The sequence below is a fragment of the Ictalurus punctatus genome, chromosome 15 (genome assembly GCF_001660625.3).
Source record: "Ictalurus punctatus breed USDA103 chromosome 15, Coco_2.0, whole genome shotgun sequence".
In the NCBI taxonomy this organism is placed as follows: Eukaryota; Metazoa; Chordata; class Actinopteri; order Siluriformes; family Ictaluridae; genus Ictalurus; species Ictalurus punctatus.
The window spans coordinates 7,579,114-7,592,330 of NC_030430.2; the positions used below are offsets into that span (position 1 = coordinate 7,579,114).

Below are 13,217 nucleotides of genomic sequence, written 5' to 3' on the forward strand. Positions count from 1 at the left end.
GAGTGTTTCCATGTTCATGTTTCACATGTAGGACGTGTGGTTTTGAAATGGTATTTCCATGCGTTCTGAACATATTATGTCCAGTTTTAGGACATAATGTGTTGAAATGTTCATGTTTTTCTCATGTGGTCACATCCAGTACTCACACAATGCTCACACTGTTTTAATCGCACGCCAAAAACATGATCGCATGTGAAATGTGTGAAATGTGTGAAATAATAGTTACATCAGTTAAGCCTCTATTAATTATATGATACAAACACAAATAGGTGAAAGAAAAAGACTTTGAATCACATTTCCATGATGTTAATACAAAGAACAGCATTTTCCACAGTGAATGAACTGAGAGCAGAAAAAATATTTATTTATTTATTTTTTGGCGAAAAAAAAAACATTCCCTCGTTTAGCTGATGCTGGACAACTGAGTTGTTACGCCTGTAGTCCTTCTGGCTGTGAAAAATATGTCGAGGTGACCTGTCCCTCAGGTTTTGATTACTGCCTCACTGCCTAAGGTGAGTAATACAAATCTATGCATTTATAAAAAATATTCCGAGTAACACTTTAAATTATGGATTCTTAATAATCTATCACCTGTGTAAGAACAAATCATGAACTATGATATTAACTATTGGAAACAAATGATTAAGCATTATGCGTCATTACTAATAAATGAGCCAAATAGTCTACACACAATGTTTATGTAATATGTATCCAGGTTTCAGAAACTATTAATGAGACCAATTGCTCTCTCTCTCTCTCTCTCTCTCTCTCTCTCTCTCTCTCTCTCTCTCTCTCTCTCTCTCTCTTTCTCCCTCTCTCTCTCTCTCTCTCTCTCTCTCTCTCTCTCAGCTACTTTGCTTGACAAGAAATTTACTTTGAAATATTGTGCAGCACAACAGCTCTGTTCCGCGGCTCAATCGTTTTTTACCGGGAGCTACTATTGAAAACGTGAAGTGTTGTCAGGGGACGGTGCTGAGACCTTCACACTGAGTTTCCTCCACATGTTTATCCCTCTGCTCTCCTCCATCCTCTTCTACTGACCTCTGAGGAAAAATCTCACTTAGAGCTTTAGCTACTACAAGGTTACACAATAAAGATACACAATAAAGATGAAATGATTCTCTTTTCGTACTTCACTGTACTGCCATTTATAACAAAGTTCTGTCAATAAATTTTGTTGACTCATAACTGCATTAATCGTTGTGTTTGTCCAAATAAATTCTCATTTAACACACACGCACACACACACACACACACACACACACACACACACACACACACACACACACACACACACACACACACACACACACACACACACACAGACAGACAAACTTATATAACAATTTGTCACCACGTTAGTATCAGTAGCGGTATATTAGCCCATTATCTGCAGTAGCAGGTGATAAAAAGCTCTCATAAAAATTTACATTGTTCTTCATATTTATTTAATTTGCTAAGCTACTGTGACGTTTGAGTGGCCGGATGTTATTCAGGAAAAAACTCTGGCCCCTGTTGTTGTCTTCATCATTCTACACTGTAAAAAATTTATACAATTTAGCAATTGCACAGTAATTTACTGGAAACCTGGGATGGCAACAGGTGTAAAACATTGACAGTAAAGTACCATAATATCATACATAGTATTAAATAACACATAATACACGGTACACTTGCTCGATGTAGGATACAACTACGCTGAAGGGTTCCGCTTCAGGGCCCAATCAAGGCAGTTTGGTGGTTCTGAGATTTGAACACACGGCATTTTCATGTGTCTCGAAACCACAGAGACACCACAACTAGCTCAACTACTGTAGCTTTTATGGATTCAACCCAAGTTGCCAGTAAGTTACTGTAAAAAATTTACAACAATTGTTTACAGTGTACTTATTCATAAAAAGTCTGCACTTTTTTTGACTGGATCATAACAGACCAAAGTTCACTCAGGTTGTGTGGGGCATGACCACTCACTGCTTTATGGTTCTTTATTAGTAATGTTTTATAACCAATGTAAAATTATACTGAGGGTGTGGATAAAAAGTGCAACTAAAAGTAGGTGGACACCAGAGCATCACCCTCTTAGGTGCTTGTTAAATATCATCTTCAACTTGGCATGTCTTTGCTGCTATAAGTATCAGAGTTTGGAACTTGTTAGTGAGAGGTGCCAACTAAGGAAAGGTTTTACACAAGTTTCTGTCACTTTTGCTGCTCAGACATTTGATGAATTGACTTGTTGGAAAGGTGGAGTTCTGCTGTATGACAATGTCATGTTGAAGGTCACAGAGCTCTTCGGTATGAGTTAGCAAAGGGTGTGACTGAAATGCCCCAAAACAGTTCTTCTTATAGGGGATATATTACCTGCTTCATCTTCACAGCTTCACACGTCTGCCTGCACTCCACCAGCAACGATGAGGTTACTAGTATTCATCTACATGCTTTTACCCAAAGGTAAGGAATCTCATTTGTGTGTATGTGTGTGTGTGTGAGAAAGAGAAAGAGAGAATGAGAGAGAGAGAGAGAGAGAGAAAAGAGAGAGAGACTTCTAAAGTGGTATGAAATAGAAGGTGTTCCAAAAGTCTCCACACATTGCCGAAATTAACACTTTTAAAAAAAAATTTTATTTATTTTTTTACAAAACATCCTGTACATGATTGCCATTTGTTTGTAAAAACACACGTCATCTCCCTGACTCATGATGAACTTGTATTAACACATCTGCTGTTATATATGTAATTTCACGTCCATTGCGACCCTGTGACAACTTCCTGATCTGGCCCCGAGAATGATTTCAATACTTTTATTGAAGGAATTCTTGAAGGCTATCTGGGGGAAAAAATACTAAGTATGAACATTTTTTAGAAGAAATTTTGCCAAAAAGTGTTAATGTCCCGTATGTATGGAGACTTTGGGGACAACATTTTTTACACTTAAAAATGCTTTTCATAGCCATACAGTGCATGCTGTAATATATAGCATTAACCCATGCTGTGAATGCTAAGATAAAAAGAAAAGGCATCACATTCTTTCCTTTGGTACAACTGAAATCATGTAGGTGCAGCAGTTAATAACTAACCAATTAACTAACTCTCTATTTATATAGTTATCACTCAGGAAGTATACTTGCAGGGAACTGAAGTAATTTCACAGAAATAGGTGAGGTCACAGTGTTGACATTTAAAAGAAATAACGGTAGGATGTTTTGTGAGATTCTGCTTTCCCTTTACACCAATTCAAAAAACTATTTTAACTTGGAGAAAAGCAGAAATGAAACTAAGTGTCTAAGTAAAATAGACCAAAATGTAATGTTTTAGCTAAAATGAAAAATATTCTTGGTAATAGGAGTCCTTGTTGCACAGAACACTTTAATTCTGATATATTGACATGAAATTATGATATCAGTTTCAACAAGCTTCATCTTATGAAAAAGGCACTATACTTACCTAGGTAACTCTGAAAAAAATCAAGATTGATGTGGTACAAAATGTTTATATATGTCTGTGTACCTTGTACTGTGCTCTAGAGCTCAGTTTTTGTTTGAAGGCGGTAGAACCAAGCTGAGCCGAGATATTGAGGTTAAAGGACTATTGACTTATAAGCAGTAAACCGTCTCGCACCACAGTACCTGAGTGAACTTTTGGTATTTTATGAGCTGCCATGCCTACTTTGATCAGAAGGTGCAGGCTATTTGTTGGTACCTCAAATAGTGAAGGACACATCAGGGGGAAGAGCTTACTCTTACAAAGCCCCAGAGTTATGGAACAGCATTGCAATAAGTGTTCAGGACTCAGACACAGTCTCAGTGTTAAAGTCCAGGTTGAAAACATATTTGTTTACTCAAGCTAACTATGAATAGTCTTCCTCTTACATAACGTACACAGTCTTATCCATTACGGAACAGTAAGCATATCTAACAATCTTTTTACCTCCCTCTCCCTCTCTCCTTCTGTCGAGCTACATGTGATTTTATGAAAATTCCAGTGATCCTGACCCTTTCTGCTCTCCGGAACTACCTGATCCAGCCTCTGGATGGAGCTCTCATCAACTGGAGCCTACGTTCTGCCACTGAGGATGACCCCAAGCGATGCAGCCTGGAGACTGCTGAGAAAGATGCCGCTTGAAATACCATGGAAATGGTTTTGGACCTCAATTTCACATGAGCAGTTGCGCTATGTTGCTGGAAGTATGGTTGCTGCTATGGCATTAGGACTGCAATTACCACATACAGTTTTGCACTCAGGTCTCCTTTAGTGAACAGTGGACTAGTTCAACAAACAGACTTCAAGTTAAAACCATAATGAACTTTCTTTTACTTTCACACTATCCGTTGTTACATAGATGAGGATTAGTTCCCTTCTGAGTCTGGTTCTCTCAAGGTTTCTTCCTCTTATCATCTTAGGGAGTTTCTCCTCACCACTGTCACCACTGTCTCACTCAATAGGGATAAATTCACACACTTAAAATCTGTATCCTGTGTTTATATGTTTCTGTAAAGCTGCTTTGAGACAATGTCCATTGTTAAAAATGCTATGCAAATCAAATTGAATTGAATTGAAAAGCAAGTAAAATTAAAAATGAAAACTGGTGGTTCTGCAATGCCAATACATAGAGGTAATCACTGAGCAACCGAGCAACCAACTTTGCATTTATTGGACCACTTGAGATGAACTGACCCAATACAGAGTTAACAACATGATTAACATATTGTAATGCACACATTTATAGAGAGTTTTAACTTTATGGAAATAAACAATTTTCCACATAAATAAAGGAATAAACCATTACATCAAGAAACTACACAGTAATGGAAAAACAACACAGGAAATATAGATGCAGATCAAAAACTGTTATTTTTCCAGAAGTTACAGGTGCTTCTGATGCAGATATACAGTCTATTCAGCTGTGGTTTTGAGAAATATTAAATAGAGAAATACATTGAATATTGTTAATGACCCTTTCAAGGACAAGTAATGAAAGCAAAATAAAGCAGATTTAATGTCTTTCACTGACGGAGATTATAGAAACGTTCAGTTCTGTGCAGTATTAGGCCAAAGATTCTGAAGAACTTCAATGATCGCAGTTTAGAAAGTTATTTAAAAGAATTGACAGGCTTAGGCAAAGATGCAATAAACCCCTCCCCCTGTGCACGAAACCCCTCCCCCTCACTCCACATGAATAAAACCAGATGTCAGGTCACTCTCTCAGGACAACCTGCTTCACTTTCACAACTTCACACTTCTGCCTGCACTCCACCAGCAATGATGAGGCCACTAGTGACACTCATGTTCATCTGCATGCTTTTACCCAAAGGTAAGGAATATCGTGTGTGTGTGTGTGTGTGTGTGTGTGTGTGTGTGTGTGTGTGTGTATGTGTGTGTGTGAGAGAGAGAGAGAGAAAGAGAAAGAGAGTGATACAGTCGCTTGAGATAGAAAGTATCCCAAAAGTCTCCATACACAGGGGAAATTAACACTTTTTATGCTTACGAAGTCAGCGTTTGTTTATTTTATGATAAATTGTCATGCTCCATGTATACCGTCTATGTTGACCTTGGTTCATTTTATTATTTTATTTCCCTCGTTTAGCTGATGCTGGCCAACTGAGTTGTTACACCTGTAATGATGCTGTCTGTGCAAAATATACTACGGAGACCTGTCCTTCAGGTTATGATTCCTGCCTCAGTGCATCAGGTGAATAATGCAAATCTGTGTGCGTTGAAAAATATTCACAGTAACACTTTATACTATGGATTCTTAATAATCTATCACCTGTGTAAGAACAAATCATGAACTATATTAGTAACTATTTGAAACAAATGATTAAGCATTATGCTTCATTACTAATAAATCAGCCACGTAGTCTACACACAATGTTTATGTAATCCAGGACTCAGAAACTAGTAGCACTTAATGAGACCAATTGTTCTCTCTCACTCTCTCTCTGTTTCTCTCTCCCTCACTCTCACTCTCTCTCTCTCACTCTCTCTCTCTCTCTCTCAGCTACTTTACTCGGCAAGAGCTTTACTTTGAAATCTTGTGCAACAAAGCAGCTCTGTGACGTGGCTCAATCGTTATTACCAGGGGCTACTATTGGAAACGTGAAGTGTTGTCAGGGGAACCTGTGTAACGGTGCTGAGACCTTCACACTGAGTTTCCTCCTCATGTTTATCCCTCTGCTCTCCTCCGTCCTCTTCTACTGACCTCTGAGGAAAAATCTCACTTAGAGCTTTATGTACTACAATGTTACACAATAAATACGAGATTATTCTCTTTTCGCACTTCACTGTACTGACATTTATAACAAAGTTCTCTCAATAAATTTTGTTGACTTATAACTACATTAATCGTTGTGTTTGTCCAAATAAATTCTCTTTTAATACACACACACACACACATACACACACACACACACACACACAGACTTCCACAATTTGTGGAATAATTTCAGAATAATGTTCCTCAACTTAAAATTGCAAAGACAATGAATATCTCATCTATAGTACATAATATCATCAAAAGATTCTGAGAATCTGGAGAAATCTCTGTGCCCGAGGAACAAGAGTGAAAATCAATATTGCATGTAAGTGATCTTCGTGTCCTCAAGCGGCACTGCATTAAAAACATTCATGATTCTGTAATGGAAATCCCTGCATGGACTCCGAAACAACTCCAGAACTCATTGTTTGTGAACACATTTCGCTGTGCCATCCACAAACGCTGGACACATTTCGCTGTGCCATCCACAATCTCTCTCATGCAAAGAAGAAACCGTATGTGAACATGATCCAGAAAGCCTGCCGTCTTCTCTGGGCCAAAGTTCATTTAAAATGGATCGAGGCAAAGTGGAAAAACTGTGGTCAGACCAATCAAAACTTAAAAGTCTTTTTGAAAACCACGGACGCCGCATCCTCTAAACTAAAGAGAACTAAAGAGGAGAGCTCTCAGTTCACAAGCCTGCGTCTCTGATGGTATGGGAGTGCATTAGTGCCTACGGAACGGGCAACTTGCACATTTGGAAAGGCACCATCAATACTGAAATGTATATACATGTTTTCGAGCAACATACTGTATTGTTTCCATCCAGATTCCATCCCATCTTTACTTCTGAGAGACTCTGCCTCTCAAAGATACTCTTTTCATACCCAATCATCTTACTGACCTTTTCCCCTAATAAGTTGCAAAATGTTCCTCCAACTGTTTCTTTTTAGTAACACTTACTGTGCCAGTCTGTTGTGATTGGTCTACCACTGTCAGCAAGCAGCGATGAAGACCAGAGGTGGGGCTTTTTGTTACAAACCTACCTAGGTTACTACAGGAAGTAAAGTCTGGAATCAATAACGATTCGTTTCAGCTGTTCGGAATCGATTCCCTCTTTTGGGAGTCGATAACTCCGTTTGTTGTGTGCTTTGATTTTTTAAACTTTGCAGACGTTTTTTCATTCAAAAACAGCTCTATACCACACTATACGAAAGGTAATATCTGAAAAACCATAATAGGTGCACTTTAAAATAAGATGGCAATTTCAGGCCCAAGTCATTTGTAATATCTACAACCCTGCATTTTTGACTGAATATCAAATGTAATTGTGATGCCCTGTACGTATGAACAGGATTTTACTTGTTTAGCTGTTTAACTTGTTTAAACTGTAAATTTAATTGGTTAAAAAAAGCAGGATATGTCATTTTTTAAAGTGAATAAATCACTAAAATGGGCACATGGTGGCTTAGTGGTTAGCACGTTCGCCTCACACCTTCAGAGTCGGGGGTTCGATTCCCACCGTGGCCCTGTGTGTGCGGAGTTTACATGTTCTCCCTGTGCTGCGGGGGTTTCCTCTGGGTACTCCGGTTTCCTGCCCCAGTCCAAAGACATGCACGGTAGGCTGTCTAAAGTGTCCGTAGTGTATGAATGTGAGTGTGTATGTGATTGTGCCCTGTGATGGATTGGCACCCTGTCCAGGATGTACCCCGCCTTGTACCCGATGATCCCTGGGATAGGCTCCAGGTTCCCTGCGATATATATATATATATATATATATATATATATATATATTTACAGATGTTTGGCACATTCTAATAAACTGTCAGGATGCCTTGTAAAAGAAACGAAAGTATTACTGTAGAATACAGATTGCGTAAAAAGTGGTTAAGATGCTGGTTTACTGATCGGAAGGTTGTGAGTTGAAATCCCAGCAGCCACTGATGCGCCCTTGAGCAACGCCCTTAACCCTCAACTGCTCAGTTGTATAAATGAGATGAAGTGGCTCTGGATAATAGCGTCTGCCAAATGCCATAAATGTAAATGTTAATGCAAATGTAAATCCCTCCCCTTGCTCATTCTCATGGCTGTGAATTCCTATAAAACTGAACATCATCTTCCACCTGGATTCATTTTATATCCAGCTTCTCAACTTCTCCAATCCACCAACAATGAAGCTTTCAATTATGCTGCTGCTCATCTTTATGCTTTCCTCTGAAGGTAAGAAATCTCACTTTTTTTGTGAATGTAATTTGAAATGGAATTTGTTTGTATTGTTTGCATAGTACCTTGGTGTGTATAGTTGGCGCTGTGATTTATAGTATCAAGTTTTTATTTTCTCCTTTACGTTCTTCTTTCAGTGCTGTCACTAATGTGCCAGAAGTGCATTCCATCAGGAATCACACCATGCACTAGGACACAGATAACCTGTCCAGACAAGTGTCTCAGTGCAACTGTTTCAGTGTCCTCAAGTAAGTGAATGTACATTGTGAATTGATGTTTGAAATCTATCTCAAATATATAGCAGGGCCAACAATATAATATGTAATATATACTATTTAAATTATTTACAGTACACACAGTTGGAGTAAATACAATTCTGTATATATGTCGCTGTATATGTTTCCTAATGTTCTAAGGTTCTATAGGTGGTACAGACATGAATGTAAATTTACAGACTTGCGGCACATCATCCTTGTGTGTAAATGAAAGCATGAACGTGGGAATAATGAACATAGCCACCAATGTCCAATGCTGCATCACTGATCTCTGCAACAACAGAACACCGGCAGGTAAAAATAGCGGTGAAAATAACGTATGCTTGTATTTTACAGTTGCTAAATTATTGCTCAAAATGTTGTTGGATTGTGTTTTATTGTATGTGATTAATTTTATTATTCTTTATTAGCTCCTGCACAGCAGTTCCCCAATGGCAAATCCTGCTTCACCTGTGTTGCTAACCGCTGCTCAGGAACAGTAAACTGTGTGGGGAATCAAGATTTCTGCATTTCTGCCTCAGGTGAATCTTTCGTAAGGCCACAAATTATAATGGGGAAATACAGGAAGCACCAAATGCAAAGTGTAAATGTAATTAATCAGTTTCATACAGTAAATAGTCTCGTACAGTGAACAGTCTCGTACCTCATACAGTGAGCCCCTTTATAATATAGAATTGTAATTAAAAATTAAAATTAAACTTTGATTAAAACTTCTATCTTAACTGAGAACTATAATAATCAATGACTTTCTGAAGGCTTAGTTCTGAATAGTTTGGGTTCTTGCAATATTTAAGTAGTCAGCACGTCAGGGCAAAAAATGTTTAATAAACTGAGTTTACTATCTCTTGCTCTCTCTGTTTCTCTCTCCTTCACTCTCTCTCTCTCTCTCTCTCTCTCTCTCTCTCTCTCTCTCTCTCTCTCTCTCTCTCTCTCTCTCTCTCTCACACACAGTTCAACAAGGGAACAATGCCTTGTATATGAAAGGATGCGCCACCAAGAGTGCCTGTGATGCGTCTGCTGGAGTGTCAAGCCAACAGGGAGTTGCCCCGGTAAATGTGCAGTGTTGTGCTGGAAACCTGTGTAACAGTGCTGAGATCTTCACACTGAGTTTCTTCCTCATGATCGTCCCTCTGATCTGCAGCATCCTCTTCCATTGAGTCTGAAAACTTTTAAAATCTTTAAAAGGAAACAACAAGAAATTTGGTTTAATTGAAGACCTTTTTCATTTTTCCCAGCTCTGCAGTGTTGCTGTTTCAAATGCAATTTATCACATTTTTCCTTTTGGTGACTGTGATGACGATCGGTATAAAATCATATAATACTAGAATGAATTTGGGATTGTATGGCAGTTCATAAAATTCCTAAACCCTGGTAATAGTGTAATGGAACTAAAACGCATTTTTGGTATCCTGCAGTTAAAATAAAAAATAATAATAAATTAAAGTACATCATTATGTGTCTGATCTCACTTGGTTGAATATTTACACTGATACAAGGATGACAAATAACAATGAACATGCACATGGTCTCGTCTCCTTACTCTATAGTGTCAGTTTACCAGAACATCTGTCCGGCACCTTGAAAGTGTTTCCATATCTTATCCAAATTCCTCCTATGGAAATGGGTATGCGAGTTTGTGTGTGTGTGCGTGATGTCCTCAACCTCACATGGTACATGAGAGTAGTCCTTTTGGAAAGGAGTTCAATTCGTCACTCACCACGAAGCGGTGATCAGTCGACAGCTCTGCTTCTTTCTTCAAAAAAGCGTCCAAAACATACTGCTTGCCTGTTGATACAATCACAGAATCGATCATTACCTCCACTCATTACCACCGCTGTCATTCCAAGCACACTCATTACTTTTCTTGCATTCTTAGCAATATATTTCAGCACTTCTCTCACTTCAGAAAAGAATGTTGACAAAAGAGATTGGTATGACAGGAAGTCAGTTCACTATCAAGTCATATAGTTGTATTTTACTCAAATGAAGTAAGTTAATATAACATAAATGAGCGTCAAGTGATATTTAATCACCAGTATTGCTTGTAATAATGGTCGCTTTTGTGTGTGTGTGTGTGTGTGTGTGTGTGTGTGTGTGTATGTGTGTTGCTATTTCACACACTAGAAAGTGTTGCTATTTAACACACTAGAAAGTGTTGCTATTTAACACACTAGAAAGACAGTCGGGAATCAAATACAAATTAAGCCTATTGTGTTAAACTTCCTATAAATGCTGAACATATTGTTCTGTGGTTTCTCTGTCACACAAGCAACATTTTTTGTCCTATTAAATGAGAGAGAGAGAGAGAGAGAGAGAGAGAGAGAGAGAGAGAGAGAGAGAGAATTATGCTGCTGCTGCTGATTATTCTAATATATTTTTTTTATTAGTTAACCTGCAAAACCTTGTAGGCTGGGTTACTAGTTGACCTGAACTGATTATGCTGAATACATATTTTGTATTTGCAGCTAGGTTACCGGCTGAAAAAACATCAACCACTCCCTAAGATCTCCATAGAAACACCTTTTATAATGTAAATTACGTTATTAAATGCATTATGATAGAAAGATGGCAGGGAATCAAATTCAAATCAAGCTCGTTTTCATTTACCCTGCATTCCAATGATGAGTAAGCAACCAGGGCGAGGTCGTGGTACAGTAACGCAGCAAAAAGCTTGTACAGGTATTTTTGCTTCCTCTGAATACTGAACAACTCACCCGTCCAAGAAAAACAAAACAAAAACGACTTCAAAAGAGAGAGAAACGCGAGGCAGCGGCAGTTTATAGCTCCTATAAAGTAAGTGAGAACAGGTTCCTGGATGTTCCATAACATCATCATCACAATGTAACAATAAACAATTAAAAATGTGATGTGTCATTATTGAATAAACAAAAAAAGTTTAATTCTTATCAAAACACTGTGATATATGAAGAATAAAACACTTAGGGGCATGCTATTATTGGAAAATAATGCGCTTCAGAGTGTTATCAGTAACTTCATTCACCTTCATCACACCTATCTTACAAAAATACATATTTTAAACATCTTTCATTTTGGCTCGTGTGAACATAAAAGCGTGTCTTAACAGGTCTTTAGGAACTGGACTTTCTCAGAATCTTTTTATTTAATTTACATACTGACTACAAATTAAATGTCCACTTTAAAATGTCTGTTTTATATATTTTCTTCTTTATGACGTATGTAGAAATGTATCATGTAAAATGTAAACATTCGAAAGCTATTCAATATTAAATAAACCTCCTCGATGCAGAATTAATCCATTTAAAGTCCCTTTAAGACTACCTGCAGTGTCTGTATATGTTTAAGTGGTGAAGTAATTTTAGAAAACATGGAAACTTTCAGTAGTGATGCTTATGTAAGGAATAATTCCCTTATATACAGTAAGTAAATCCACTCCTGGGTTCTGTGATATGACCCAATGCAAAGCGGAGGGCTATTCCCTACAGATTTTAACCATTTATAATTACATTTAACAACTTTCTTTCCTGTTCTCACTCATGTTATAGAAGCTACAGTATAAACGGTCCTTCCCTCAACATCCGCTCTGTTTTCTCTGCCGTAAATCTGTCATAAAAGCAGAAAAACTGTAAAGCATAAACTCCACTGTCCTGAAGATGCCTGAAAACTTAACATTACAGCTTTACCTATGACAGTTATAAAGTGCTGACACTGGAGACTCCTTCCATAAATATTAAATATAAACATCTCCTAACAGAAAGCCGGTCCACATCAACAATTATACATTTTTCTTTCTTAAATAACAGGATGTACTTAAAAAAAATCATATTCTTTGAAGTGCCAATATACAAGTTTCTGTGAACGACCTCTTACTACAGAAATGATAGCGTACTGTATTAGAACGTGCGCATTAATATAAACATAAATGATTTGTATTACTCTCAGAGCTTCTGTTAGAGAAAATGAATCAGCACTGCTTGATTTGAGATATCAACCAAAGTCATTTTTCCAACCCAGCCGGTAGGACCACATCATTATTATCGTCCGTTACGGTTATTTGTTAATACTTCCTGCATTCCTGTAACTCTATCTTTAGTTCACATTTAAGTGAAGCATTTAAGACCTGCAAAGTGTTTTCAGAATAAATGTTTTCATATTTCTCAGTCTTGGCTTTTTGTAATCACAGTATTCCAATCTACAAAGGCACATCTGTTTTATAAATTGAATCTGTTAACCTTTAAAGCTGGTCTATTAGCTGATCGCACACTGATCTGTACTTTGAAGGTTAAATATGAACTCATATTGTCTTCATGTCTTAATTACGTGTTCATACTTAATTACACAAACATGAAACTAGATAAACAAAGCAAGGGTGTTGTCTATGAAACACCTATTTTGTCTATGTTCTCGATGTTGTCTATGAAACAATGACTATGAAAGGAATGAATAAGTCTGTAACAAATCCCTCCCTTGGTACATCCTACATGTATTCTT

General features: G+C 37.6%; 1 protein-coding gene across 2 annotated transcripts; it reads left to right on the forward strand.

Annotated features, from left to right (window-relative positions):
* The first annotated feature begins 8,113 nt into the window (after positions 1–8,113).
* On the forward strand, positions 8,114–10,198 carry LOC108276000 (urokinase plasminogen activator surface receptor). 2 transcript variants are annotated; one of them, XM_017487236.3, is made up of 5 exons: positions 8,114–8,469; positions 8,610–8,720; positions 8,889–9,041; positions 9,158–9,268; positions 9,699–10,198. In XM_017487236.3, the coding sequence occupies exons 1-5, from the start codon at positions 8,421–8,423 to the stop codon at positions 9,902–9,904; spliced, it is 630 nt and encodes a 209-aa protein (XP_017342725.1). In that variant the 5' UTR covers positions 8,114–8,420; the 3' UTR covers positions 9,905–10,198. The 2 variants fall into 2 exon arrangements, with proteins under 2 accessions (XP_017342725.1, XP_017342726.1); XM_017487237.3 differs by having other exon boundaries at positions 8,115–8,469; positions 8,898–9,041.
* The last annotated feature ends 3,019 nt before the right edge of the window (positions 10,199–13,217 follow it).